Raw genomic sequence first — 24778 nt, 5'->3', positions numbered from 1 at the left:
ACACACACACACACACACCCTGCATCTTCTTTATCCACCTATTGATGGGCTCTTGGGCTGCTTTCATAGTTTGGCTATTGTAAATAATGCTGCAATAAATAATGCATGTATCCCTTTTAATTAGTGTTTTTTTTTTGGGGGGGGGGGCGGTAAATACCCAGTAGCGTGAATACTGATTATAGGGTAGTTCTATTTTTTTTTAAGTTTATTTATTTAGTTTGAGACAGAGAATAAGGGAGAGCGAGTGGGGGGAAGGGCAGAGAGAGAGAGGGAGACAGAGAATCCCAAGCAGGGTCTGCAGTCGTGTAGAGCTGCAGTCGTGTAGAGTCGTGTAGAGCTCGACTTGGGGCTTGATCCCACGTTTCACTGACTGAGCCACCCAGGTGCCCCTATTTTTAACTTGTTTGAGGAACCTCAATACTGTTTTCCACAGTGTCTCTGATATTATTTGGGGTCTAGGAGCAAACAGTCAAGAAAGAATTTTTGAGATGTTTTCACTGCAAAAAGGTGGTTTTACAAAGTATGGGGACAGGACCTGTGGGCAGAAAGAGCTGCACTGGGATTGTGCGGAGTTTTAGTAATGGACCTTCTCTCTTCTTCAATTCCCAAGGACTGTCCCTTGGAATGCCTTTTTAAAAAAATTTTTTTAATGTTTATTTATTTTTGAGACGGAGAGAGACAGAGCATGAACAGGGGAGGGTCAGAGAGAGGGAGACACAGAATCTGAAACAGGCTGTCAGCACAGAGCCCGACGCGGGGCTCAAACTCACAGACTGTGAGATCATGACCTGAACCGAAGTCGGCCGCTTAACCGACTGAGCCACCCAGGCGACCCCCTTGGAATGCCTTTTAACCCACTGGGAACAATTTGTATTGCAAAATTTAAGAAAGGACTCATCCTATGGTGCCTGGGTGGCTCAGGTGGTTATGCATCCCACTCTTGGTTTCAGCTCAAATCATGATCTCACAATTCATGAGTTCAAGCCCCACATCAGGCTCTGTGCTGGCAGTGGGGATCCTGCTTGGGGTTCTCTCTCATCCCCTCTCTCAATCTCTCTGGAAGAAGAAAAAGAAATGACTCATCTCCTGTAACACTGCATGATCTCAGTATGACCTATCAGATCTCTCCTGCAGGAAATAGGGCAAATGGATGGAGGTACACTACGTCCAGGCCTTCATGGCTCTAAATCAGGACCCAGACCTAAAGACCTCTTGCAGAATGTGTCTGGCCACTTAGCCAGGCCAATAAACTCGCTCCTGACATATTGGAAAATGTTCTAAATAGGCCTCCTTCTAAACCCAGGTTGCTGGAGGAAACGGAGGCCATTCCTAATTAAGGGGATGGTAACCCTCTCACCCTAATTAAGGGGATGGTAATAGATGTGGGGGCTTCTTCTCATTCATTTCCCAGCTCCATGGCGATAATTAGAGCCAACTGTGATTAGTCTGCCTTGGGATGGGGACTTTAAGGAATATTCCTAGGCAGCTGCTGAAACTCCTTTTGTTTTGGGAAAGTACCGTGTATTCTCCAGCCCAATGTGGATTGCATACTTCCACTTTGGTGGAAAAAAGACAACCACAAAAATATGGTGTCTGCTCACCTGTCTGAGCTGATGAGGTTTAGAACTGGGAACTCTCTTTCTCTGCCTTCTGGCAGCACATCACTTCTTCTCCCACTCCTCCCGTTTCTGCACCACCTTGGGTGTGGCCTACATAACTGGTTCCTAGAGCATCCTCTGGCCTCCAGCACCAATGGCTCCTCCTCCTCCCCTCGCTGTCCAGGAGCAAAGAGCACCCCTCAGACTTATCATTGCTCACTTTAGATATCCCCCCTGGTGCCCCAAGTAAAACAAACAACAACCAAAAAAAAAAAAAAACCAAACCCCAAAAAACTGACAATGGGGAACAAATCTTAAGTGGACCCGAGTGGAACATAATTCAATATTCAAAGTAATTGAAACTTTTATTCTACCAAGGATTACTGAAGGTTTAATAAGCTTGTGTTATCTCTGTTGCAATTTGTTAACAAAAAGATGACTTAAAATGATGGTTGGGGCACCTGGGTGGTCAGTTAAGTGTCCAACTCTTGATTCGGGCTCAGGTCATGATCCCAGGGTTATGGGATTGAGCCCTGCTTTGGGCTCCGTGCTGAGCATGGAACCTGCTTGGGATTCTCTACCCCCCACTCTTGTGCACGTGCTCTCTCAATCTCTCTCAAAAAACAATGATGGCTAATTCTATTTCAAAGTTTTCATGGATAATTGTTAACTTTAAAGTTTTGCTTGGATGACAGATTGAATTAAGTTCATTGAACATCCTTCCTTAGAGATTCCTTAGAGATTTATGCTATCTCTAATATATAATTGAAAGTATATAATCAGCCATTCCTCATGACCCCGACGTAGCTCTTTCTGCCCATTGGTCCTGTCCCTGTGCCTTAATAAAATTACCTTTCTGCACCAAAGATGTCTCAATTCTTTCTTGACCTTTCGCTCAGAACCTCTACATTTCCACATCATTTTGGTTCCCAATGTGGGGCCCAAGTCCTCTCATCTGGACTTTGAACCGTGGTGCAAACTTGGTGAGTACTTTCTCTTCTCTTCCTTTAACTTCAGGGGCTTTTCAAGGAGTATGGTTTTATTGGAATACTTTTATGTCAATTTCTCAGGCTGCAATCCTCTAGCCTGTGGCTACTCTATGAGGAGTGGAAAGCCTGTCTTTTGGCTGGAAATTAGTACCTTGGTCAGAATGGTAGTAAGACCCAGAAACTTGATGCCCTCTTTTTCGTTGGATTTCTAGGTCTTTTCCAAATAGGAGAAAGTGCTAAAGCACTGACAACTGAACACAGGTTTCTGCTTTTGGCTTCTTACTGCAGAAAAATTAAGGATATTTGAGTCTGTTGGTAATATACTTTATGCTTAATTGATTCATAAATTTGCCATCTAAAGAATTCTGGTATAACAGTTCACAATTTGTTACTACTTAGTTTTCACTGGAGACTAAGGTTTCTAGGAGTTCAAAATTCTTCTAAGTGTAATTAAGACTGATGAAAATAAAGGAAGCAACTCTGTATGTAGGAAAGTAGATGTGTAAGAAAGATACAAGGAATGGAAATACATTTTTGTTGCATTAAAAGAAAGTAATTTTGTCCATAACGAGACTAGTTGTTTGGAGAGAAATGGCTTGGGACAAAATCTAAATGCAAAGTAAAGTTGTAGAAGGTTTGTGAAGGAAATCTTTGGAAAGGAATTTTATGTGTGGTCAAGACAGACTAAGGTTGAAATGAATGGATTTTCTTTTATTTTTTTTATTTTTTGAGAGAGCAAGTGAACATGTAAGTGGGGGAGGGGGCGGAGGGAGACAGAGAGAGAATCTTGAGGAGGCTCCATGCTCATTGCAGAGCCTGATGCTAGGCTTGATCTCACGACCCTGGGATCATGACCTGAGCTGAAATCAAGAGTCAGATGCTCCATCAATTGACTAAGCCACCCGGGTGCCCCTGAAATGAGTGGATTTTAAAAATACACTAGTATAAAATTAAAATTCTACTTCCAAAAATGCCTGCTAGGGCAGGTGTCAAAGTGACTAGAGGTCTCCCTCAAATGAAATTGCTGTTGATCACTGTCCTACCATAAAGGCCCTGTAGGAGGCATGCTAGCTTCCCCCTGCTTCCCTACTGTATCCTACAAATGGGTGCCAGTGAATGGACTGAAATATCATGCCATGCTGTGACAAACATCCCATTGTAAACCCATGGAAAACATTAGAAAAGATTTACAAGAGGAATTTATCCAATTTGGTAATTTAAGTAGTTAGTAGAGAACATTGACAGAAAACCCTCAAGATAGAAATCCATCACGGTCTAAGTGGCTTTCCAACACAGGAAGTCTTTTATAGCCAATTTCCCTAGGAAACAGTCCCCAGTTGGGTTTTAATTCAATCGGGTATGGGTTTTGGTGGGCTCCAAGCAGAGGTCTCACAGCCAGAAGAGGCTAGACCAGAGATGTGAAGGGGATCACATTAGACCAATGAGGAGGAAACCTCACACACGAGTCTTAAGATTGGCAACCATGCTAGTGACTTAGGTGGCTGTCCCATGCCCAAGACAGACAGGAATAAGGAGAGGTCTGTCGGCTCCAGACCCCCATCACTCTAAAAACCTCATCACATAGACTCAGACATGACCAGACAGCTTTAAGGAACTAAGGCTGACTTTACGAAATATGGAGCCATAAAGCCCCTTGGAAATGTTGGCCTTATAGAGGCCAGCATTACATATTATAGAGTGCCTAGCAACTTTATCAGGTGAGTAAAGAAAGCCACTTTGTGGCAGGTGCAGGAACCTCAGGATGTTCCGGGGTGGGGGGGGGGGTTCTTCAGGAAGAGGAATTTGCCCAAATCTATAGGTATTGCAGGCTTATCTGATGGCAAGTATGTGGCTTGGCTTCTGGCCTACAGAGGCTACTAATATTAGATTCATTATGAAAAGTTCCAGCAAAGTAGATTTTAAAAGATCTGGATGGTCAGTTGCTATTCTTACTGAGCTTATATAAATAATCCGGCTAAATTTGTTAAAATTGGTCTTGTTTTTCAAATGAATTAGTCTTGATTTGGCTATCTCTGGAAATATGGGTGATTTTAGAGAGAAAAATTATGTTTCTTTTTTTTTTTTAATTTTTTTTTTCAACGTTTATTTATTTTTGGGACAGAGAGAGACAGAGCATGAACGGGGGAGGGGCAGAGAGAGAGGGAGACACAGAATCAGAAACAGGCTCCAGGCTCTGAGCCATCAGCCCAGAGCCCGACGCGGGGCTCGAACTCACGGACCGCGAGATCGTGACCTGGCTGAAGTCAGACGCTTAACCGACTGCGCCACCCAGGCGCCCCAGAAAAATTATGTTTCAATAACACATCTTGGTGGATGTTAAGTTCTAGTTGATTTTTGTTTTTTTTTTTTTTAATTTTTTTTTTCAACGTTTATTTATTTTTGGGAGAGAGACAGAGCATGAATGGGGGAGGGGCAGAGAGAGAGGGAGACACAGAATTGGAAACAGGCTCCAGGCTCTGAGCCATCAGCCCAGAGCCCGACGAGGGGCTCGAACTCACGGACCGCGAGATCGTGACCTGGCTGAAGTCGGACGCTCAACCGACTGCGCCACCCAGGCGCCCCTCTAGTTGATTTTTGAATGTTTGTTGTTTGCCTAAGCTAGACAGCTTGAGGTAAACTTCAGAGAAATTGCCATCATAGCTCATATATCAACAATCTTCTTGCTTGTTATTCTGTAGGGATAAAGAAGGACCCCATGGGCACATGATTTTTAAAAAATATTTTGAATGTTTACTTATTTTTGAGAGAGACAGAGACAGAGTGTGAGTGGGGGAAGGGCAGAGAGAGAAGGAGACACAGAACCCGAAGCAGGTTCCAGGTTCTGAGCTATCAGCACAGCCCCAGGCTCTGAGCGTCAGCACAGAGTCTGACATGGGGCTATAACCCACAAACCATGAGATCATGACCTGAGCCGAAGTCAGATGCCTAACCATGACTGAGGTGCCCTGGGCATATGATTATTTAAACAGCTGGAAAATAGGATGGATTCCTCAACAATTGTATAACTCAACTATCACCTTGACCAATTCTGTGTGGCTGGGATGACAAAATTGTTCCTTAAAAGCCAGAGTGTATCCCACTCCATGGGGTTAATTATGGACTTGTGGAGATAATGGGTAACCCCACTTTCCTTATGCTATTAGATTGGATGATGCACTTGGGGCTCTACTTGTCTATTCTAAATCTTTTCTAATGTCTTGTCTACTCCTAGACAAGTCTTGCCTCACTTGTCAGTGATTCCTTGTAATTAAGATATTGTTAGGGCTAGACCTCAAAGAGCGCTTCTTGATGGTTTTATCCCTTAGCCATATTTGTCCTAGGAACTACCGCTATTGATGTGAAATTGCAAATAGTGCTTTAGCCAAGCATACAACAGCCCTCCTGGTGGAAGGAGCCTCAAAACTTACTGTGGGACAGTTCCTGATAGTAATGATTTCACATCAGGTCCAAAGTGTTTTAGAAACTAAAGGCCACCAATGGATGATGGGGGCAGGGGGTTCTTACTAAACGCCAGGCTATGCTTTTAGACACACCTGAAGTGGTCCTTAAGACCCATCAGACCGTAATCCCAGTTACTCTTATGCCTGGACCTGACCATCATACTTCTATAAAGCATAGCTGTTCAGAGGTTATTGATCTTGTTTATTCTAGCTGATCAGACTTAAAACATTCTCCTATTGATGATGCAGATGATGATTTACTGACCGCAGCAGTTTCATGAAAAGGGGGATATAAAAAGCTGGGGACACAACAGTCAGACTCAGACTGTTGAGGCCAAAGCACTCCCAGTAAATACATCTGCCCAAAAAGCAGAGTTAATAGCGCTCACTCGTGCTTTACAATTGGCAAAGAGCCTCAAACGCATGGGGCAATCTGGAGACAGAGAGAGAGACAGAGAGAGAGAGAGAGAGAGAGAGAGAGAGGGCTGTTATCAAATCATAACTCTCCTATTAAATATGGACCTGAAATAATAGCTGTCTTAGAGGCTGTGCATGAACCTAAAGAGGTGGCTGTAATTCACCTGGGAGGCATCAAAAGGGAGGGTCTATAGAATCTAAAGGAAATAACGGACTATGCAGCCAAGCAAGCTGCACAAAATCTACAAATATTAAGTCTCAATACCAGTCCTAACACCAATAAAAGATACATCCCCAGTATCTTCAGATCAAGAAATTCACATAGCCCAGGAACGAGGATATTCAAAAAAGGCACAGGACTTGATTGTTAATAATGAGGGAGAAAGAACAGGTGAAGCAACCGTGTCAGTCTTAATTTCTGAACTCTAACTTGTCACTATTTTTGTTTTTCTGTGCTTGAAAATTTTTATACTAAATTTGAAAATCAGAGGTCGGCCTGAGCAGGAATACTAGCTTCTTACAAGAAGTCCGTGTCTTCTCTCCGTCTACATACTTGGGTAATGCGGGCAGGCCCAGATGGTATGAAGCCACGAGTGGGGCTCGTGAAAACCCGTAGCATAGGTCTAGGTTACGGGTGTGTGACCAAACGTTAGAATCAGAGCACACAAATGCGTGTGAAGTCCAAGGTAACAGAAGTGCTTAAATAAATCTAACCAACTTCCAAGCTTTACTGAAGTTGGGTATGAACACTTTATACTCCTGGTCTTATTCACCTATTAGTTCTAAGCCTCCTGGAGACATCAGCCTTGGACCTTCACGTAGACCCTTTTCGCGCTCACGTGTACCTCGCACTTCTTGCTGCGAACGGCCCACAGCACAAACTCACTGCGCCGGAGCGACCCGCCGCCTTCTCGGTTGCGCCCCCACCGGCAGCCAGCCCAAGCCCCGCCCCCGGGTCTTAATGCGAGGACCCTCAGCGGGGCTGTCCGCGGCGGCGCCGTGCTCATTCTATCCTGTTGTCGGTGCAGACAATCACCCACCTCGGCGTGCGCTGCGGTGCGGCATTTTGGCCTCGGGAATTCAGCCGCAGGCCGTGGCCAGCCGTTTGGCGAGAAGCAGTCGCGGCAGGCGGTAAAGAAAGCGGCCTGGACAGAGGCTCTCTCAGGGTTCCACCATGGCGGCGGTGGTACGCGCTGCAGGCTGCCTCCCTGCGCTGTGTGGCTTGCCGGCGGGTGAGAGCCGGGAGGCCGGGAGAGGGGCTCTGAGCGGGGACGGGAGCGGGGGCTCGCCTGCGGCCTGCAGATGCACGGGCAGAAAGAAGCGGCCTCTGAACCCATCATGCCGGGCTCCGATCCTGCCCGGAGCTGCTGTGTGACCTTGCACGCTTCCGCGCCCTCTCTGGGTCGCAGGGCTTCTGTCTGTAAAGTGAGGGTGGACTGGACGCTGTCCAAGGCTCGTTCCACTTCACCGGACTCCTCCTGCGTGCTTGGCTAACAGGCGCGGGAAACTGGGGAGCAAGCATCGCCTTCCCGGCGGGCGTGACCCACAGGTTCCTTTGGTGAGGTCGATGTGGGGTTCGAAGCCGATGGAGGCAGTCCTGCAGCTTGGGTCGGATAGGATTAGTGTCAGTCATTTTAGATCCCGGGCTGATCAGTGTCATTATTGAAAAGAAGAATGTTTTGAATGTCCTTAGTTTTGCTGTTACTGTTGTCTCCCCCCGCCCCTTGTTGGTTTGCAGCCTGAGGAGGGTCAGTCTGCTGTATCCTTTAGCATAAGGTCTACCACTGTGCTTCATGACCAGGGCTTTTTTTCATCCTTCTATTTTATTGTAAGCCCTCAACCCAACATTCGTAATTCCAAATTCTAAAGACCTCTGAAAACGGAAAAGGTCTTGTTTGTTTCTTTTTGGTAACTCATTAAAAAAAAAAATTTTTTTTTTAACGCTTATTTATTTTTGAGACAGAGAGAGACAGAGCATGAAGGGGGGGGGGGCGGGGCAGAGAGAGAAGGAGACACAGAATGGGAAGCAGGCTCCAGGCTCTGAGCCATCAGCCCAGAGCCCGACGCGGGGCTCGAACTCAGGGACCGCAAGATCGTGACCTGAGCTGAAGTCGGACGCTTAACCGACTGCGCCACCCAGGCGCCCCGGTAACTCATTTTGTTGGGAAACTTAACCCGAAATGATTTGGCAGGAAATCTGACCTGAACATTCTTTACTTTTGTTCATGTTGTGACCACCTCCTCCTCTTTTCAAGGCTCCATTCAAATAACACCTATAGCGTTTGTAGCTTTCCCTCATGAGTTCTTACTGTGTTCCAGGAACTATCTTAAAACTATTTATGCTTTTCCTCACTTCATCTATACAGTGCCTTTGTGAGATAGATGCTTTTACTATTCTTATTTTGCAGACCAAGAATTAAGACACATAGGTTGAGAAACGTGTTCAAAGTTACACTGGGAGGAGGTCAGGTTTTTGCGCCCACACACACCATCTGGCTCCAGAGCCTGGTTGTGTTTGGTTTTGTTTTGTTTTTTCTTCTTCTGGTGCATTATAAACTTTTCTTTTGGTAGCAGCTTTACTGAGATGTAATTTACACACCATACAATTCATCCTCTGAAGGAGTACGATTCAGTGGTTTTTAGTATATCTGCAAATCTATACAACCATCACCATAATAAATTTTTAGAACATTTTCATCTCCCCAAAAACATACCCTTTTGCTCTCATCCCCCCGACTTGCTCATTGCCCCCAGCTCTAGGCAACCACTGATCTTTCTACCTCTATAGTTTGCGGGTTCTGCATATTTCATATAGACAGAGTCATATACTATGTGGTCTTTTGTGATTGGCTTGTTTCACTTAGCATAAGGTTTTCAAGATTCATTCATGTTGTAGCATGTAGCACTACTGCATTCCATTTTATGGCTGAATTTCTGTGGCATGTATCTACTACATTTTGTTTATCCATTTATCAGTTGATGAACATTTGGGTTTTTCCACCTTTTGGCTGTTATGCCTGATGTTGCTATAAATATTTGTATGCAGTATTTTTGTTTCTGTTGTGTATAGACCCGGGAGTGGAATTGCTCGATCAAACGATCAAACGGTAACTCCGTGTTTAACTTTGAGGAATGGCTAGACTGTTTTCTAAAGTAGCTGCACAATTTCACACTCCCGCCAGCAGTGCGTGAGAGTTCTTCCTTCCCTACATTCTTGTCAACGTTTGTTAATTATTTGTCCTTTTGATTATAGTTATTCTAGTGGGTGTGAAGTGGTATCAGTTTGTGGTTTTGATTTGCATTTCCCTGGTGGCTTATAAACATCTTTTTTGTTTGTGTGTTTATTTGGCCATTTATGAATGTTCTTTGGAGAGATGTCTATTCAAATATTTACCCATTTCTTTTTTTTTTTTTTTAATGTTTATTTATTTTTGAGACAGAGAGAGACAGAGCATGAATGGGGGAGGGACAGAGAGAGAGGGAGACACAGAATGGGAAGCAGGCTCCAGGCTCTGAGCCATCAGCCCAGAGCCCGATGCGGGGCTCGAACTCACGGACCGCGAGATCGTGACCTGAGCTGAAGTCGGATGCTTAACTGACTGAGCCACCCAGGCGCCCCTATTTACCCATTTCTAAATTGGGTTGTCTTTTTATTAGTGAATTGTAAGAGTTCTTTGTATACTCTAGATTTAAGTTCCTTGTCAGATAATTTGCAAAAATTTTCTCCATTTGTGTGTTGTCTTTTCTCTCTGAATATAGTTTCCTTTAAAACACAGTTTTAGGGGCGCCTGGGTGGCGCAGTCGGTTAAGCGTCCGACTTCAGCCAGGTCACGATCTCGCGGTCCGGGAGTTCGAGCCCCGCGTCAGGCTCTGGGCTGATGGCTCAGAGCCTGGAGCCTGTTTCCGATTCTGTGTCTCCCTCTCTCTCTGCCCCACCCCCGTTCATGCTCTGTCTCTCTCTGTCCCAAAAATAAATAAACGTTGAAAAAAAAAAAATTAAAAAAAAAAAAAAATAAAACACAGTTTTAAATTTTAGTGAAGTCTGATTTATCTATTTACTCTTTGTTGCTTATGCTTTTAGTATATCTAAGAAACCATTGCCAATTTGAAGGTCATGATGATGTACCCTTATGGTTTTTTTTCTAAGAGTTTTATAGTTTTTCCTCTTACCTTTAGGTCTTTGACCCATTTTGAGCTGATTTTTATATATGGTATGATGTAGCACTCTAACTTCATTGTTTTGCAAGAGGATATTTGTTTGTCCTAACACCATTTCTTTTTTCTTTTTTTTTAATGTTTATTTATTATTGAGACACAGAGAGAGACAGAGTGTGAGCAGGGGAGGGGCTGAGAGAGAGGGAGACACAGAATCTGAAACAGGCTCCAGGCTCTGAGCTGTCAGCACAGAGCCCAATGCTGGGCTCGAACTCACGAACCGCGAGATCATGACCTGAGCTGAAGTCGGATGCTTAACCGACTGAGCCACCCAGGCGCCCCTGTCCTAGCAACATTTCTTAAAAAGATTGTTCTTTCCCCACTGATTTGTCTTGGTACCCTTGTCAAAAATCACTTACGAGTAAATGCTGTCAGAACCTCTTTGGAAGCGCTCTGCTATGTGAAGTGGCACATAATACGGTTACAGCCTGAGACTGCGGGAGTTTCAGAGTCTTGAGAGAGGGGGACTCTCTCCCCCAGAGTGCTGGGGGGCTACTTTGGGAACCAGGAGCCTTCACCAAGAGTGATATTTCAGGAGAACGTGTCAGAGACACAAAGGGATTGAGGAGCACAGTGTGTTCAAGAATGACTACAAGTTGGAGGTGCCTGGGTGACCAAGTGTCCAGCTCTTGATTTCAGCTCAGGTCGTGATCCTGGGGTCATGGGACTGAGCCCTGCTTCGGGCTCTGTGCTGAGTGTGGAGCCAGCTTAAGATTCTCTCTCTCTCTCTCTCTCTCTCTCTCTCTCTCTCTCTGTCTTTCTCTCTCTCTCTCTCTCTTTCTCTCTCTCTCTCTCTCTCTCTCCTTCCGCCCTCTGCCCCTCTCCCTAGCTCACACGCTCAACCTCTGTCTTTAAAAAAAAAAAAAAAAAAAAAGAATGACTACAAAGTCTGGTGTAGTCAGAGAGGGTGGAGGGGAGAGCGGTGGCAAGTGGGGCTGATATGGGAGGTTGGGTCCTCGTTGCAGTCACGTAGGCTATGTTGAGGAGTTTTGAATTGGTGCAGGCAGTAGGGAGCCAAAGAATGATAAATCAGAGCTGGGAGGTGACCAGACTTGTTATTTTAGGAAGGGCTGCCTGACGGCAGATGGGGAATGAGAGGGGTAGCAGCAGGACCTACTAAGGGACTGTTGTTACTTTGTGGCTGAGGGATGGCACCTGAATAAAGAGGGGGCAGTGAGACCATAGGGGAGGGCGTAGCTGATAGATTTTTGCAGAGAATTAATAGGGCTTGGTAACTGGTTAGATGTGAGCATGAAGGAGAAGGTGATGCTGTCTACTTCACATGGTCATGGAACCTGGAAATTATTCACTTCCTTCTCTTGGTTCTTTTATTCTATAGATGTTAATATTCTTTGGGTGCTAAAGTGTTCCTTTTAATGCAGAAAGTATCTTAAAAGATTTTTTTTTTTTTTTTAATTTACAGGTCACATATGGTCCAGGCAGCTTTACCTAAACACCTCTCCAACAGCTTCCATTTTGGCATTGAAGACTGTTCTCAGCAGTGGTGAGATTCATTTATCCAACTACTGTTTCTTACAGGATCGAATGCTAGAGTGCTTCATGTAACTGTAAATGAACAGAGCACATACTTTTTTTTGGGGGGGGGGGCATTCTTTATAATGGAAGTACATAAGGTCTGGAGTATTTTTCAAATTTTTTATGATTACAGTTGTTATAGTTCAAGGCTTTAAAAAATAATAGCTACAGTTTTTGACTAATTCCTATGTGCTAGGCTTGTAACACGTTATATTGGTTAATCGTCACCAGTTTTTATGAGGGGGTTGTCCTTTCCATCTTGCGGACGATGGAGTGAGTCTGTGAGAGGCTAAGTGACTTGCTCAAGATTGCACAGCCAGTAAATGGCAGGACTGGGTCCTGAGCTGTCTGGGGACTGTGATGCATCCTCGTAATGCAGGGTCTTTGCAGAGGCCTTTGCTTCTACACTGCCATAGCGCAGGGCCCTCTCTTCAGTCACTCTCCAGAAGGGAAGGAAGCCGACCCTTGCCTGGTCCATGTTGTGCTTATGGTCCGTGGAACCCTGCCTTTCCCTATGGTTAGGGCGGAATTGAAATCTCATTGTTTTCTTGGCCTTTTGGAGCTTTACTTTTAGTCTTCTTCTCTTTCATATTATTAACCCCACTTGTCAAGATGCTGTCATACCTTGCTTGAGGGGTTCAGAAGAGGGTGGTGACCTGAACTCTTCCCTTTATTTATTCACTGACTAGTTGGGTGACTCATTCATTCGTAAACTACTAACTCTGCCCTCTATTGTGAGCCAGGTAGTGTCCCCAACCTGAGCTGATATGGGGCCTGCAGAAGCCTTCGTGAGGAAGACCAGAGACTGGCCTAATTTCTCAGAGACTCGAAAATAGCTGCTTTCACTCTTCGGTTTTCTGTTCAAGCCTGTTGCCCTGAAATAAACTTTATTCTCTCGAGGGCTGTTTTAATCCTCCTTTTCACTTTTCTCACAGTGACTAAATTCTCAACTGAAATGCAGTTGTGTGTACGCGGTTTTTGTAATCAGTATTCCCATTTCCTTGAGTCCACTAATTCCTGTCACCCCTGCCATTGTCCTCACTGGACACCACCATCCATGGGATTGGTCAAATGGCTGCCTCTAAGACATGGTTTTTCATAAAAACTTGATGTGATACATGCATGTAGTTAGAAAAATTCCAAGAAACACAAAAAAGCAAATCTCTCGTTCTAACCCCAAACGCATCAGTTTTCTTCCTCAGAGGCAACCGCTGTTACCAGTTTCCTTTATATGCTTCTGAAATTAACCTATAAAGTATATTCATATCCCCTCCTGGTTTTTTCAACATGAAGGGCAGGATGTTCTATTACTCTTCTGCACCTTGCTCTTCTGAACAGGTCATTTATAGGACTTTCCACACGGGTACATGGCCCTGCTCATACAGCAGAGGTCGCCATTTGCCAAGACTAGACTGTTGATTGTGGGCTCCTAAGGGCAAGTAGCAACCCTCGTAAGGACAGATCTCCATCTTTCTTTAGATGGCTACATCCGTCGTGTGGACAGACTGTAACTTCTGTAACTAAGACGGACATTTAAGTTAGCAGAATAAAGTTTTGATTTATGTTTTAAAGAAAGACTGTCCTCAAAATATGATTCTTCAAGGTTCAGGATTTTAGTGACTTACTTTCATTAGTAATGATTAATTCTTTGGTGCTGGCAATATTTTCCCACAGGCGTGGAACATCTAACTCAAAGTTTTATTCCGTCTACCTACAGGCCCTTTGTCATCTCCAGGAACCAGAGGCAGCCGTCATTTTGCCAGCTTGACCCGTGAGCTACAGACACAATGCTGTATTTCTTCTCCCAGTAACTTGATGGGCCAGCAGTATAGATCCTATAGTTTCTTCACCAAATGTACGTAGACTGGCTACAAACTTCCCATTTCGTGAAACAGAAAAATAAAAGGTGCTTTCGTATCTCAATTTTTCTTCTTTTTCTTCTTCCTTTAGTGAATGAACACTTTAGAGACTAGTATATGATGTGCTATTAAAATAAAAATAAAAATATTCCTTAGAGTACCTCCTGGGATTATGTCGCATATTACCAGCTGTATTTGTACTGTTCTTTGGGGAGCACGCGTTTACTTTTATCCCCTTGGTTGGGTACCTGAGACCTAAGGAGTATTGAATCGTGGCCCAGATCCCTGCTGATGTAGATTCACACCAAGAATATAATCAAAGTCTGTTTTTAGTTGCACTTCAGTTGAGGAGAGAGTACAAATCAGGAAAAGTTAATTTTAAGTAGACATTGTTTTGCTAACACTGCTCTGACTTGCAGTAGTGTTTGAAATAGTCGAGTCTGAACTGAAATTATCTTGATTCGTAATAAATGGAGATTGATTTCAGAACTCAGCATTAGACAAATTAAAAGAAATTAGAATTGGAATGCTTGGCTGGCTTACTCGGTAGAGCATACAACTATTAATCTTGGGGTCGTGAGTTCATGCCTCATGTTGGGTGTAGAGATTACTTAAAAAAAAAAGAAGAGCTTCTGTTTAAAAAAAAGAAATTAGGATTATAAAGCCAATTCATTTTAGATTATTTGGTAAATACAGAAAATCAAAAAGAAGAAAATCACCTATAATTCTACTACCTTGAAATACTGGTCAGCTACTTTTTTCGTGCAGCAGTGTATAGATGTTTTTCCATGTCAGTACATAGACTTCTTCAGTGCAGTGTCGTGACTATAGAGTATTTAATTGTCACTTTATCAAAGATCGCTTCACTTTGGAAGTCTCATAGTAGGTAGGTCATTTGTGTAGCAATGCAGAAATGAGGACCAGGCTGTAGGGGGATTGCAACTAACACAGGCTCAGTTGTATCTGTGGATTTTGGTGCAAAGAGAAAAGAGGAAAAGATCAAAAATCAGAATTCGAAGGACGGTTGCTACTGAATATGTCATTTTGCACCATTGTAAAGTCAAAAAATTACAAGTCAAGCCATCATAACCCAGGGACTGTCCGTGGTTTTTCCCCTGCCCTAGAAGTCCTTTTCTCTAACTCTTCTTGTTTTAGAGGTGTCCCTTGCCCTTTGACACCCCTGTCCGTGCACTGTTGTCTCATATCTGCCTGACTCTCCATTAGCCTACGTTCTTCCCCAGTTACAGGACTCTGAACCCTTATGAGTTTATTGCTCCCAAGTCACACTAAGATTAACTTTAAGAGGATGAACTCAGTTGAAACTAGCATTGAGCTAGCTAGCTTTTGCTGTTTCAGTAAGAAATAGTCTTTGATTTTGTAAATTTCCTCCAAAAAAACCCCCACAAAAACCAAAAACTATAATTTATCAAAACTCATTAAGATTTCCTAAGAGTATTTAACATTGTACTTGTAAATCTATCCCTCTGTTATGGGTGTGTGTGTGGGGGGGGGAAATCTACCATTTAAATACCTTTGATCCAAATTAGCAAGTAGTTTACTTAGCATGATTAAGTCTAAAATAGCTCCATGTATCAAATTGGATGTAATAGTGGATTTTGCATATATGTATGTGTGTGTGTGTGTGTATAAAACATGAAATATATTTTACCTAACTATGGTAGTTAACAGGTATATATGTTAATCTACCTAAGCCCTTCCAAAAATGACAGAAAGAGCTAAAATAATAGTAAATCTATTCTAAATAACATCTCAGGTTAATTAGAATCAGACCAGTATGTTCTGATGTTAAAATAGTAAAATCTTTGTCAAATAACTTAATTCAACTTAGAGCCATTGAAAAAATTATGTTTGTGAATAATAGTAAGAATATGAGATAAGGCTCACAATGTAATATGGAAAAAAACCAGGATGCAAAATTGTACATGTAGCATAATTTCAGTTTTGTCTAAAACAAATGAAATATGTATGTACACTTATGTGTATATGCATGAAGGAAGAAAAAATGTATGTTCTGATTTAACAGTGGGATTATGATTAATTTTTGTATGCTTGTCATAGTGTTTATATTTTCCAAATTTTATTTTTTACTTCACTTTATTTTTTTTAATGTTTATTTATTTTTGAGAGAGAGAGAAAGAGAGAGAGAGAGAGAGAGAGAGAGAGAGACAGAGCGTGAGTGGGGGAGGAGCAGAGAGAGGGAGGGAGCTGTCAGCACACAGCCCAACGTGGGGCTCGAACTCCCGGACTGTGAGAAACGGCCTGAGCCGAAGTCAGATACTTAACTGACTGAGCCACCCAGACACCCCTATATTTTCTAAATTTTAAAAAGTAACTATTTCTGTTATAATCTGAAAAAAGACTAAAACCAATTTTAATAGCATAATGGCATTCAAGAGTTGACATATGACTCACTGTCTTTTCCCGATGTAGTTCGAAATTTTATTTTCCTCTTAGAATATGTAATAAAGAAAATGAACTAAACTTTTTAGTCTTTTACATCTTTGTCTCAATATCAATCTCTTTTTAAAATAAGATCCTTTTTAGTATTTTTTTTTTTTTTAGAAATAAAGAGTGTACCCTTTTATTAAAAAAAATTTTTTTTTAATGTTTACTTATCTTTGAGAGAGAGAGAGAGAGAGAGAGACAGAGTACAAGTGGGGGAGAGCTAGAGAGAGAGGGACACAGAATCCGAAGCAGGCTGCAGGCTCTGAGCTGTCAGCACAGAGCCTGATGCGGGGCTCAAACCCACGAACCGTGAGATCATGACCTGAGCTGAATTCAGATGCTTAACCAATTGAGCCACCCAGGTGCCCCAGATCCTTTTTAGTATTAATGAGTGATTTGCTTATTCTAAGTGAAGAAAAACTAATTGACCTCTTAATATGCCCCCATTAAAAGTGCTTTCATTGTGAACTTTCAACGTTTATTTATTTTTGGGACAGAGAGAGACAGAGCATGAATGGGGGAGGGGCAGAGAGAGAGGGAGACACAGAATCGGAAACAGGCTCCAGGCTCTGAGCCATCAGCCCAGAGCCTGACGCGGGGCTCGAACTCCCGGACCGCGAGATCGTGACCTGGCTGAAGTCGGACGCTTAACCGACGGCGCCACCCAGGCGCCCCATCATTGTGAACTTTCAAGTTTTTGATGGCATCTATAGGTAGCACCATTTTTAAGCGGTTAGGAAACAAAATCAAATGTTTAGTGAGAATTTAGTTTGGGGTTGGTGATTTTATTTCAAACTTGTGTTCTTTTAAGTGAATCAGCGTCAAAGTTTGAGCTCAACTTAAAGCCTTTGCTCTGATCAGGGAGGTGCAAAGCAGCATGTGATGTGGAATCTCAGTTACTTCTGAGCTTCAGTTATGAAGATCAACTCTAATATGTATGTGTTTAGATAAATGGGATACCGAACAGATTAAAGCCTTTAAAAATATAAATCGAAAACATTTTTCCCTTTCCATGCTATCTACTCAGAAGATCAAGGGAAGACTTTTCAGGAAGCAAGCAGGTAGAACTTTTAAACCCTAAGGGTAGGAGAATGAAGATACTCATTTGTTTTCCGGAATATGTTTAGTATTTCCAGCATGTAGATAGATGTATCTTAGAGTTTTGAGTACTACAACATTTGTGTGGCTGTGATTCTTTATTAAATAAATTGTAATGGGACAGAATCTATGACTGTAAAATCAATTGGTGATACTTTGAAAGGCTGGAAGTCCTTGGGAAGATAGGACTTAAATTGGCTACATCAATAGAATTCAGTAGTGTCGAAAGTAACGAATCTGAATATTCCACAAGTACAGAGGGGTAAGTACTGATTGAAATGTATGGTAGAAAAAGATTTGGGAATCCTAGAAATTCACAAATGGAAATAAATCAGCAGTGTAGGGGTCTATACATCAAGTGAAAGGCAAGCATGGTTTGAGAATACACACACTGTATGCAAATATTAACTATCAGACTCCTACCTCCTCATTCCTTCCTATGTATTGTTTAGATTTTAATTAGAGTTGAAGGTGAATGTGGGCATCTTATTTTGAAGGATGCACAGAGGTATTTAAGGCATTCACAGAAGAATAGAGCAAACAGTTCACAGTATTAAGATTTATGAGTTCAGATTGCAATGTTGATTCTTGTTTGGGCTAAGAAACCTGTATTTAAGGATAGGTATTATCTCAGGGGTTATAGTGGTGGCAGGAGGGCAGGGAAGAGACCTGTAACATAGTTGATGAGATGTCTGGGAAATGAACTACCGGCAAATGGGATTTAAATGTTGTCTGTCTTTTGTGGAGGGAGGCCATGCGCTTTGAGAATAGTATAGTCATCTCTTGGGTTGTCCAAATGTAACCATGTGTTTGATATGTATAAAGAATGATATAATTTTATTTTCATCACCACAGTGATACAAGTGAGCTGGACTCTTTGGGCCTTTTTTATTCAGCAGGGGACCACAGATCATTGCTTGGTAATTAAAAAACCAAAAAACCTGTTTCATTACAGTGACAGCAGATGAGCTATGGAAAGGCGCTTTAGCAGAGACTGGTGCAGGAGCAAGAAAAGGAAGAGGCAAAAGAACTAAGAAAAAGAGAAGAAAGGATTTGAACAGGGGTCAGATCATTGGTGAAGGTAAGCTTATTTATAAAAAGTCTAATGTGCTTTTTAAAGTTTCCCTCCCAGTTTTGTAGAGATTTTTATAGCCTAGAAACCTCATACATTTCTCATGAAGGGCATTAGGTTTGCAGTTTTAGAATTAAACCAAATGGCTCACTTAATGCCCCATGATTCTGGGGGACGAAAATCCCATAGAAAGGAATTCATTCGGTTATTCATTCCACAAGCCTAAGTGCCCTTGCGTCCCATCTTCTGTGACAGTGCCCTCAAGGATCTTATGATTCGGTGAAAGTTGGCAAACCTCTGCAGAGGGCCAGATGGTCAATATTTTTAGCTTTCTGAGCCACATGGACTCTGTTACAACTCTTCAACTCTGCTAAGGGGGCACAGAAACAGTCCTAGACAATATATGATCTAACCAGGAGAGCTGTGTTCCAGTAAAACTTTATAAAAACAAGTGGTGGGCAGGATTTGGCCCCTGAGCCTTAGTCTGCCAACCCCTGGAAACATAACTGTTTATACTTGTGTTTTTTAAAGAGTAAAAATTGTATAGTGTACTTGGATCAACATTTTGTGCTATGGTTATTGACCAATTATCCTTGGTAATAATAGCCTTCAGGCATAAAGAAAACACCTTTCACTGCACTTACGTGTCTACTTGAATCTTTTTCTCTGATGACTCACCTTATATCTTATTTTATTTTTTAACTTTTTAAAAAGTACAGCAATCGGGGCGCCTGGGTGGCGCAGTCGGTTAAGCGTCCGACTTCAGCCAGGTCACGATCTCGCGGTCCAGGAGTTCGAGCCCCGCGTCGGGCTCTGGGCTGATGGCTCAGAGCCTGGAGCCTGTTTCCGATTCTGTGTCTCCCTCTCTCTCTGCCCCTCCCCCGTTCATGCTCTGTCTCTCTCTGTCCCCAAAATAAATAAATGTTGAAAAAAAAAAAATTAAAAAAAAAAAAAAAAGTACAGCAATCATATGTGTATACTTTCTCAGTAAAAAAATTCAAAGATTGTAGAGAAATCTAAAGTCCCCTTGATGCCCTTTCTATCTCCCCACCAATCCCAGTTGCTGCCCCCCAGGGAAGGCACTGATTTCATTTTGATGTGTTTCCTTCTGACCTTTTTTATTTTTTATTAAAAAACAATTTTTTTTTTTTTTAACATTTGTTTAGTTTTGAGAGACAGAGTACGACCAGGGGAGGGGGAGAGAGAGAGGGAGACACAGAATCTGAAGCAGGCTCCAGGCTCTGAGGTGTCAGCACAGAGCCCGACAGGGAGCTCAAACCCACGAACCATGAGATTGTGACCTGAGCTGAAGTTGGACGCTTAACTGACTGAGCCACCCAGGCGCCCCTTCTTCTGACCCTTTATAATGTTTTTATATACATAAATACCCTAAAAGAAATACATATTTTCTTTTTAAAAAAGTAAATTCTATCGTATGGTACATTCTGTCCTATAATTTACTTTTTTCACTAATATTAGGTCTTAGAAATTGTTCCACATCAGTATCTCTATAGCAACCTCATTCTTTGAATTTAGTGTAGAATATTTCACGGGTTGAAGATGCCGTAGTCATTTAACCAGTCCAATATTGCTGTACATTTAGATCACTTCCACTCTTTGCCTTTACAAGTAACACTTCAGTGGACCTCCTTGTCCAAGCACACTTACGCCTCGTAACTGTGTGGGAATGTTTCTGTAGGTAGCATTAAGTGGGATTACTAGTTATTACAGTAGGTACACTTAAAACTTTAATAGATGGTGCCAAGTGGCCTGCCAAGTGATTGTTAGTTTTTTTTTTTTCTTTTTTTTCAACGTTTTATTTTATTTTTGGGACAGAGAGAGACAGAGCATGAACGGGGGAGGGGCAGAGAGAGAGGGAGACACAGAATCGGAAACAGGCTCCAGGCTCTGAGCCATCAGCCCAGAGCCCGACGCGGGGCTCGAACTCACAGACCGCGAGATCGCGACCTGGCTGAAGTCGGACGCTTAACCGACTGCGCCACCCAGGCGCCCCAAGTGATTGTTAGTTTAAGCTCCCTCCAGCAGCATCATTATCTGTACACCCCTTGCCTACCATTTTAGCACGTAAGAAACGAATGATTTTTAAAAATTCTTATTAATGTATGTTTTCAAACCTCCAGGGCGTCATGGCTTCCTATGGCCTGGTCTCAATGTCCCTCTCATGAGAGATGGAGCTGTACAGACCATTGCCCAAAGAAGCAAGGAAGACCAGGAGAAGATAGAGGCTGAGATGGTCCAGCAGAGGGAAGAGTGGGACCGGAAGAGGAAGATGAAGGTTAAACGGGAGCGAGGATGGAGTGGAAACACGTGGGGAGGCGTCAGTCTTGGCCCCCCGGACCCTGGTCCCAATGGAGGTAGCTGAGTCCTGGTATTGCTTACCTTTGTGATGGAGAGAGTACTTGTAGTTCTAGAATTCCTTAAGTGGATTTTACTTGTCTGTTTAGATTGCCTTTTTCCAAAAAGGATTTGAGCATTATTGAAATAACTTCGTGTTAATTACTCAGTTGTATTTTATGAAACACTAGAGGCCCATACGCAAAAGTAGTCCACACACAGGATGCAAAGCATTGGCTTCTGGAATCCTTACTGTGTGGCTTCTCAGAGCCTTGAATGTGGTGGTCTATTTTAGATCTATATAGAGCTACTTGTCGGGTGCAGTTCCTCAAAGACAGGTGCTCATGGGGTACCTATGGAGCAGCGTGGCTTGGGAGTTCTGTTTTGATAACAGAAGATAAACCAGATAGTTGTCATTCAGTATCATAAAAGCATACGTGAAATAAAAATTGCTAATACTTATCAGGCCAAATTAGAAAATGAAGTCCTCCCCGCACCACCCCATCCCGAATATGTAAAGAAGTAAAACTCATGTGAAAAATTCAATATTGTCAATGAGTAGGAGATGAAGAAATAGGCAAGTTTGGCTGCTCTGTTAAATTTGGCTTAAAGAGGAGAGAAGTTGAGACGGAGAGATTCCGGTAAACATGCTTAGAACGGAGCAAAATGCTTCAGTTGAGTGGATGAAGGTATGGGAGGGAGAGAAAAAAAAACCCGTAAACTAAAACCCTAATGAGGACCCAGACCCAGGGTGGATAAATGGATTAACTCGTGACTGTGGGTTCAGGTGGAGCCTGTGTTGTTGGTAGTGGAAATGTGAGCCTGCTGGGGGTGTGGTGGGTGAGTGGTAGCTGTCTGGTGGCTTCGGTTAGTCTGTGAGGAGGAGATGGGGTCATCTGCTGAAAGTAGGGTGAGCATTGATGAGCATGGGCACCAGAATATTTTGATGAAGAGACAGGTATCTAGGACTGGCTTCAGAATTACCCAATGGCAGCAAAACTAAAAGGCAACCGACAGAATGGGAGAAGATATTTGCAAATGACATGTCAGATAAAGGGTTAGTATCCAAAATCTGTAAAGAACTTATCAAACTCAACACCCAAAAAATGAATAATCCAGTGAAGAAATGGGCAAAAGACGTGAGTAGATACTCTTCCAAAGAAGACATCCAGATGGCTAACACACATGAAAAGATGCTGAACGTCACTCATCATCAGGAAGATACAAATCAAGACCACAATGAGATACCGCCTCACACCTGTCAGAATGGCTCATATTAACAACTCAGGCAACAACAGATGTTGGCGAGGATGCGGAGAGAGAGCATCTCTTTTGCATTGTTGGCGGCAATGCAAGCTGGTGCAGCCACTCTGGAAAACAGTATGGAGGTTCCTCAAAAAACTAAAAATAGAACTACCCTACAACCTAGCAATTGCACTGCTAGGTATTTACCCAAGGGATACAGGTGTGCTGTTTCGAAGGGGCACGTGCACCCCAATGTTTATAGCAGCGCTGTTGACAATAACCAAAGTATGGAAAGAGCCCAAATGTCCATCGATGGATGAATGGATAAAGATGTGGTATGTATATACAATGGGGTATTACTTGGCAATCAAAAAGAATGAAATCTTACCATTTGCAACTATGTGGATGGAACTGAAGGGTATTGTGCTAAGTGAAATTAGAGAAAGACAAATATCATATGACTTCACTCAAATGAGGAATTTAAGATACTAAACAGGTGAACATAGGGAAGGGAAGCAAAAATAATAATGAAGATAGGGAGTGGGACAAAACATAAGAGACTTAAAAAAAATTTTTTTTTAATGTTTATTTGTGAGAGAGAGAGAGACAGAGCGTGAGCAGGGGAGAGGCAGAGAGAGAGGGAGACACAGAATCCAAAGCAGGCTCCAGGCTCTGAGCTGTCAGCACAGAGCCTGACTCGGGGCTCGAACTCAAGAACCATGAGATCGTGACCTGAGCCAAAGTCAGACGCGTAACCGACTGAGCCACCCAGGTGCCCAAGGGACTTTTAAATATAGAGAACAAACAGAGGGTTGCTGGAGAGGTTATGGGAGGGGGGATGGGCTAAATGGGTAAGGGGCTTTAAGGAGTCTGCTGTTGAAATCATTGTTGCACTATATACTAACTACCTTGGATGTAAATTAAACAATAGATACATTAAAAAAATTACCCAACGAAGTAGGAATTGGACAGAACTTAGAGGAAAGAAGATTGGCTAGGAGTTGATGATTGTCGAAGCTGGCTAATGGGTGTGTAAGACTTCATTTTGCTGTTCTATCTTATTTTTTATGTGAGTGAAATTTTCTATAGGAAAAAGTTAATAAAAATCAGAGAACCCAGAGTGTTTGAAATGGCTGCTGTGGTGAGTGGAAAGAGACATAAAAGGCCAACAGGCAGCAGGGAGGACTTGACTGAGTTGGAGACCATGACTTTTTCGTGGCCCATGTGTGTACTCTGCTTTGACTTCTCTCTAGCAGCGGCACCCCGTAGGTCAGGTGTGGCCAGGGAGTTGCCTTGATTCTGGCCTAGGTGGTATGGTGGGGAGAGAAGAGGGGGAGGAAGTTGAGGCTATTTGCAACGTCTGGTGGAAGTGATGGCTTACGGTGTCTTGGCTGAGTGGCAGAGGCTGTGAAGACCACAGGGGGTCCGAGGGAAAATAAAGAAGGGGTCAGGAGTCTGGTGGTGCTGGGGAGCTCCAAGAACCACCACCTTGTGGGTTGCTGAGTGAGAGAGCTGCAGGGGTAGGAGGATGCAGTCAGGGAGATGGCCGAGTTTTAGGAATTTAGTGGTGGAGCAGTCTGGTGATCATGGAGGACTAGGGTGTGGCCTTGGGAGTGACACCAAAAGATTTGAGATTCCTTCTCACTTAAAAATCAGTGATGGTGCCTGGTTTGAGAAATGCTTTCGCGCACTAATTGTAGAGATCCGTTTATCTACATGCCTTCTTCTTTTCTCTCCACAGAAACATATGATGATTTTGATACCAGAATACTGGAGGTAGGCGTGCTGCATCACATACCCAGTTGAGCCTTTAGAGACGTTGGTGTGGGTAGAGTGGGAATAGTGTGAGTGGAACCATGAGGAACAGCCTTTGGTGCGTGATTTTTTTCTGAGACACGGAGCTGGTTCGGATAAGGGAATAATGAAACTTTAATTTCAGTTACTTGATCCTGGCTGTCCTGACTGCTGCCCTCTTTTGGGGGCTACCAGTTGCGGTCTCATGACAAGGCAACTTCAGGGGTACGGTCAAGAACAGAATTTGGAGATTACTATTGAAACCCTCCCTTCTAAAGCCAGCATTAGCAATCGGTCCTGGCACTCAGTTCATGGGGCAGGGTAAGAAAGCTTTGAGTTGCTGTGAATGCCCAGCTCTTGACGGGGAAATGATCTTTTGGGCTGTTTGCAGGCCGTTGAAATCGAAGCCTGTGTCAGGGAAATTTGAGTCACTCTTTCCAGGGTGATTGAAAATCACCAAAACAGTCCACTTCCCTTTGAGCTAGTGCTGCATACTTGGCCGGTGTTAACTATCATTTGGAATAACCATTTATTGATTTTGTGATTGAATATGTATATTATTTCATCAATATCGGTACTTTATGTTTACAAGCATTTTATGTCTTTGGGGCCCAGTTTATATCTTTTGGAAGTTAATCCCTTTGAAGAATTCTTATATGTGGATGACTACCTA

The 24778-nt window shown here is 43.0% G+C and overlaps 1 protein-coding gene across 1 annotated transcript in view; it reads left to right on the top strand.

The window, feature by feature from the left end:
* Positions 1-7435: 7435 nt before the first annotated feature.
* Positions 7436-24778, top strand: part of MRPS5 (mitochondrial ribosomal protein S5) — a 30319-nt gene continuing 12976 nt past the window's right edge. The window contains exons 1-6 of the mRNA XM_043604031.1: positions 7436-7697; positions 12104-12184; positions 13934-14071; positions 18595-18720; positions 20853-21086; positions 24053-24087. Of these exons, the coding sequence (XP_043459966.1) occupies positions 7640-7697; positions 12104-12184; positions 13934-14071; positions 18595-18720; positions 20853-21086; positions 24053-24087 (672 nt within the window). The 5' untranslated portion in view covers positions 7436-7639. The remainder of the gene's footprint in view (positions 7698-12103; positions 12185-13933; positions 14072-18594; positions 18721-20852; positions 21087-24052; positions 24088-24778) is intronic.

The sequence above is a fragment of the Prionailurus bengalensis genome, chromosome A3 (genome assembly GCF_016509475.1).
Source record: "Prionailurus bengalensis isolate Pbe53 chromosome A3, Fcat_Pben_1.1_paternal_pri, whole genome shotgun sequence".
NCBI lineage: Eukaryota > Metazoa > Chordata > Mammalia > Carnivora > Felidae > Prionailurus > Prionailurus bengalensis.
Note: the sequence above shows the minus strand (reverse complement) of the source record. Positions and strands in the feature narration are given on the sequence as shown.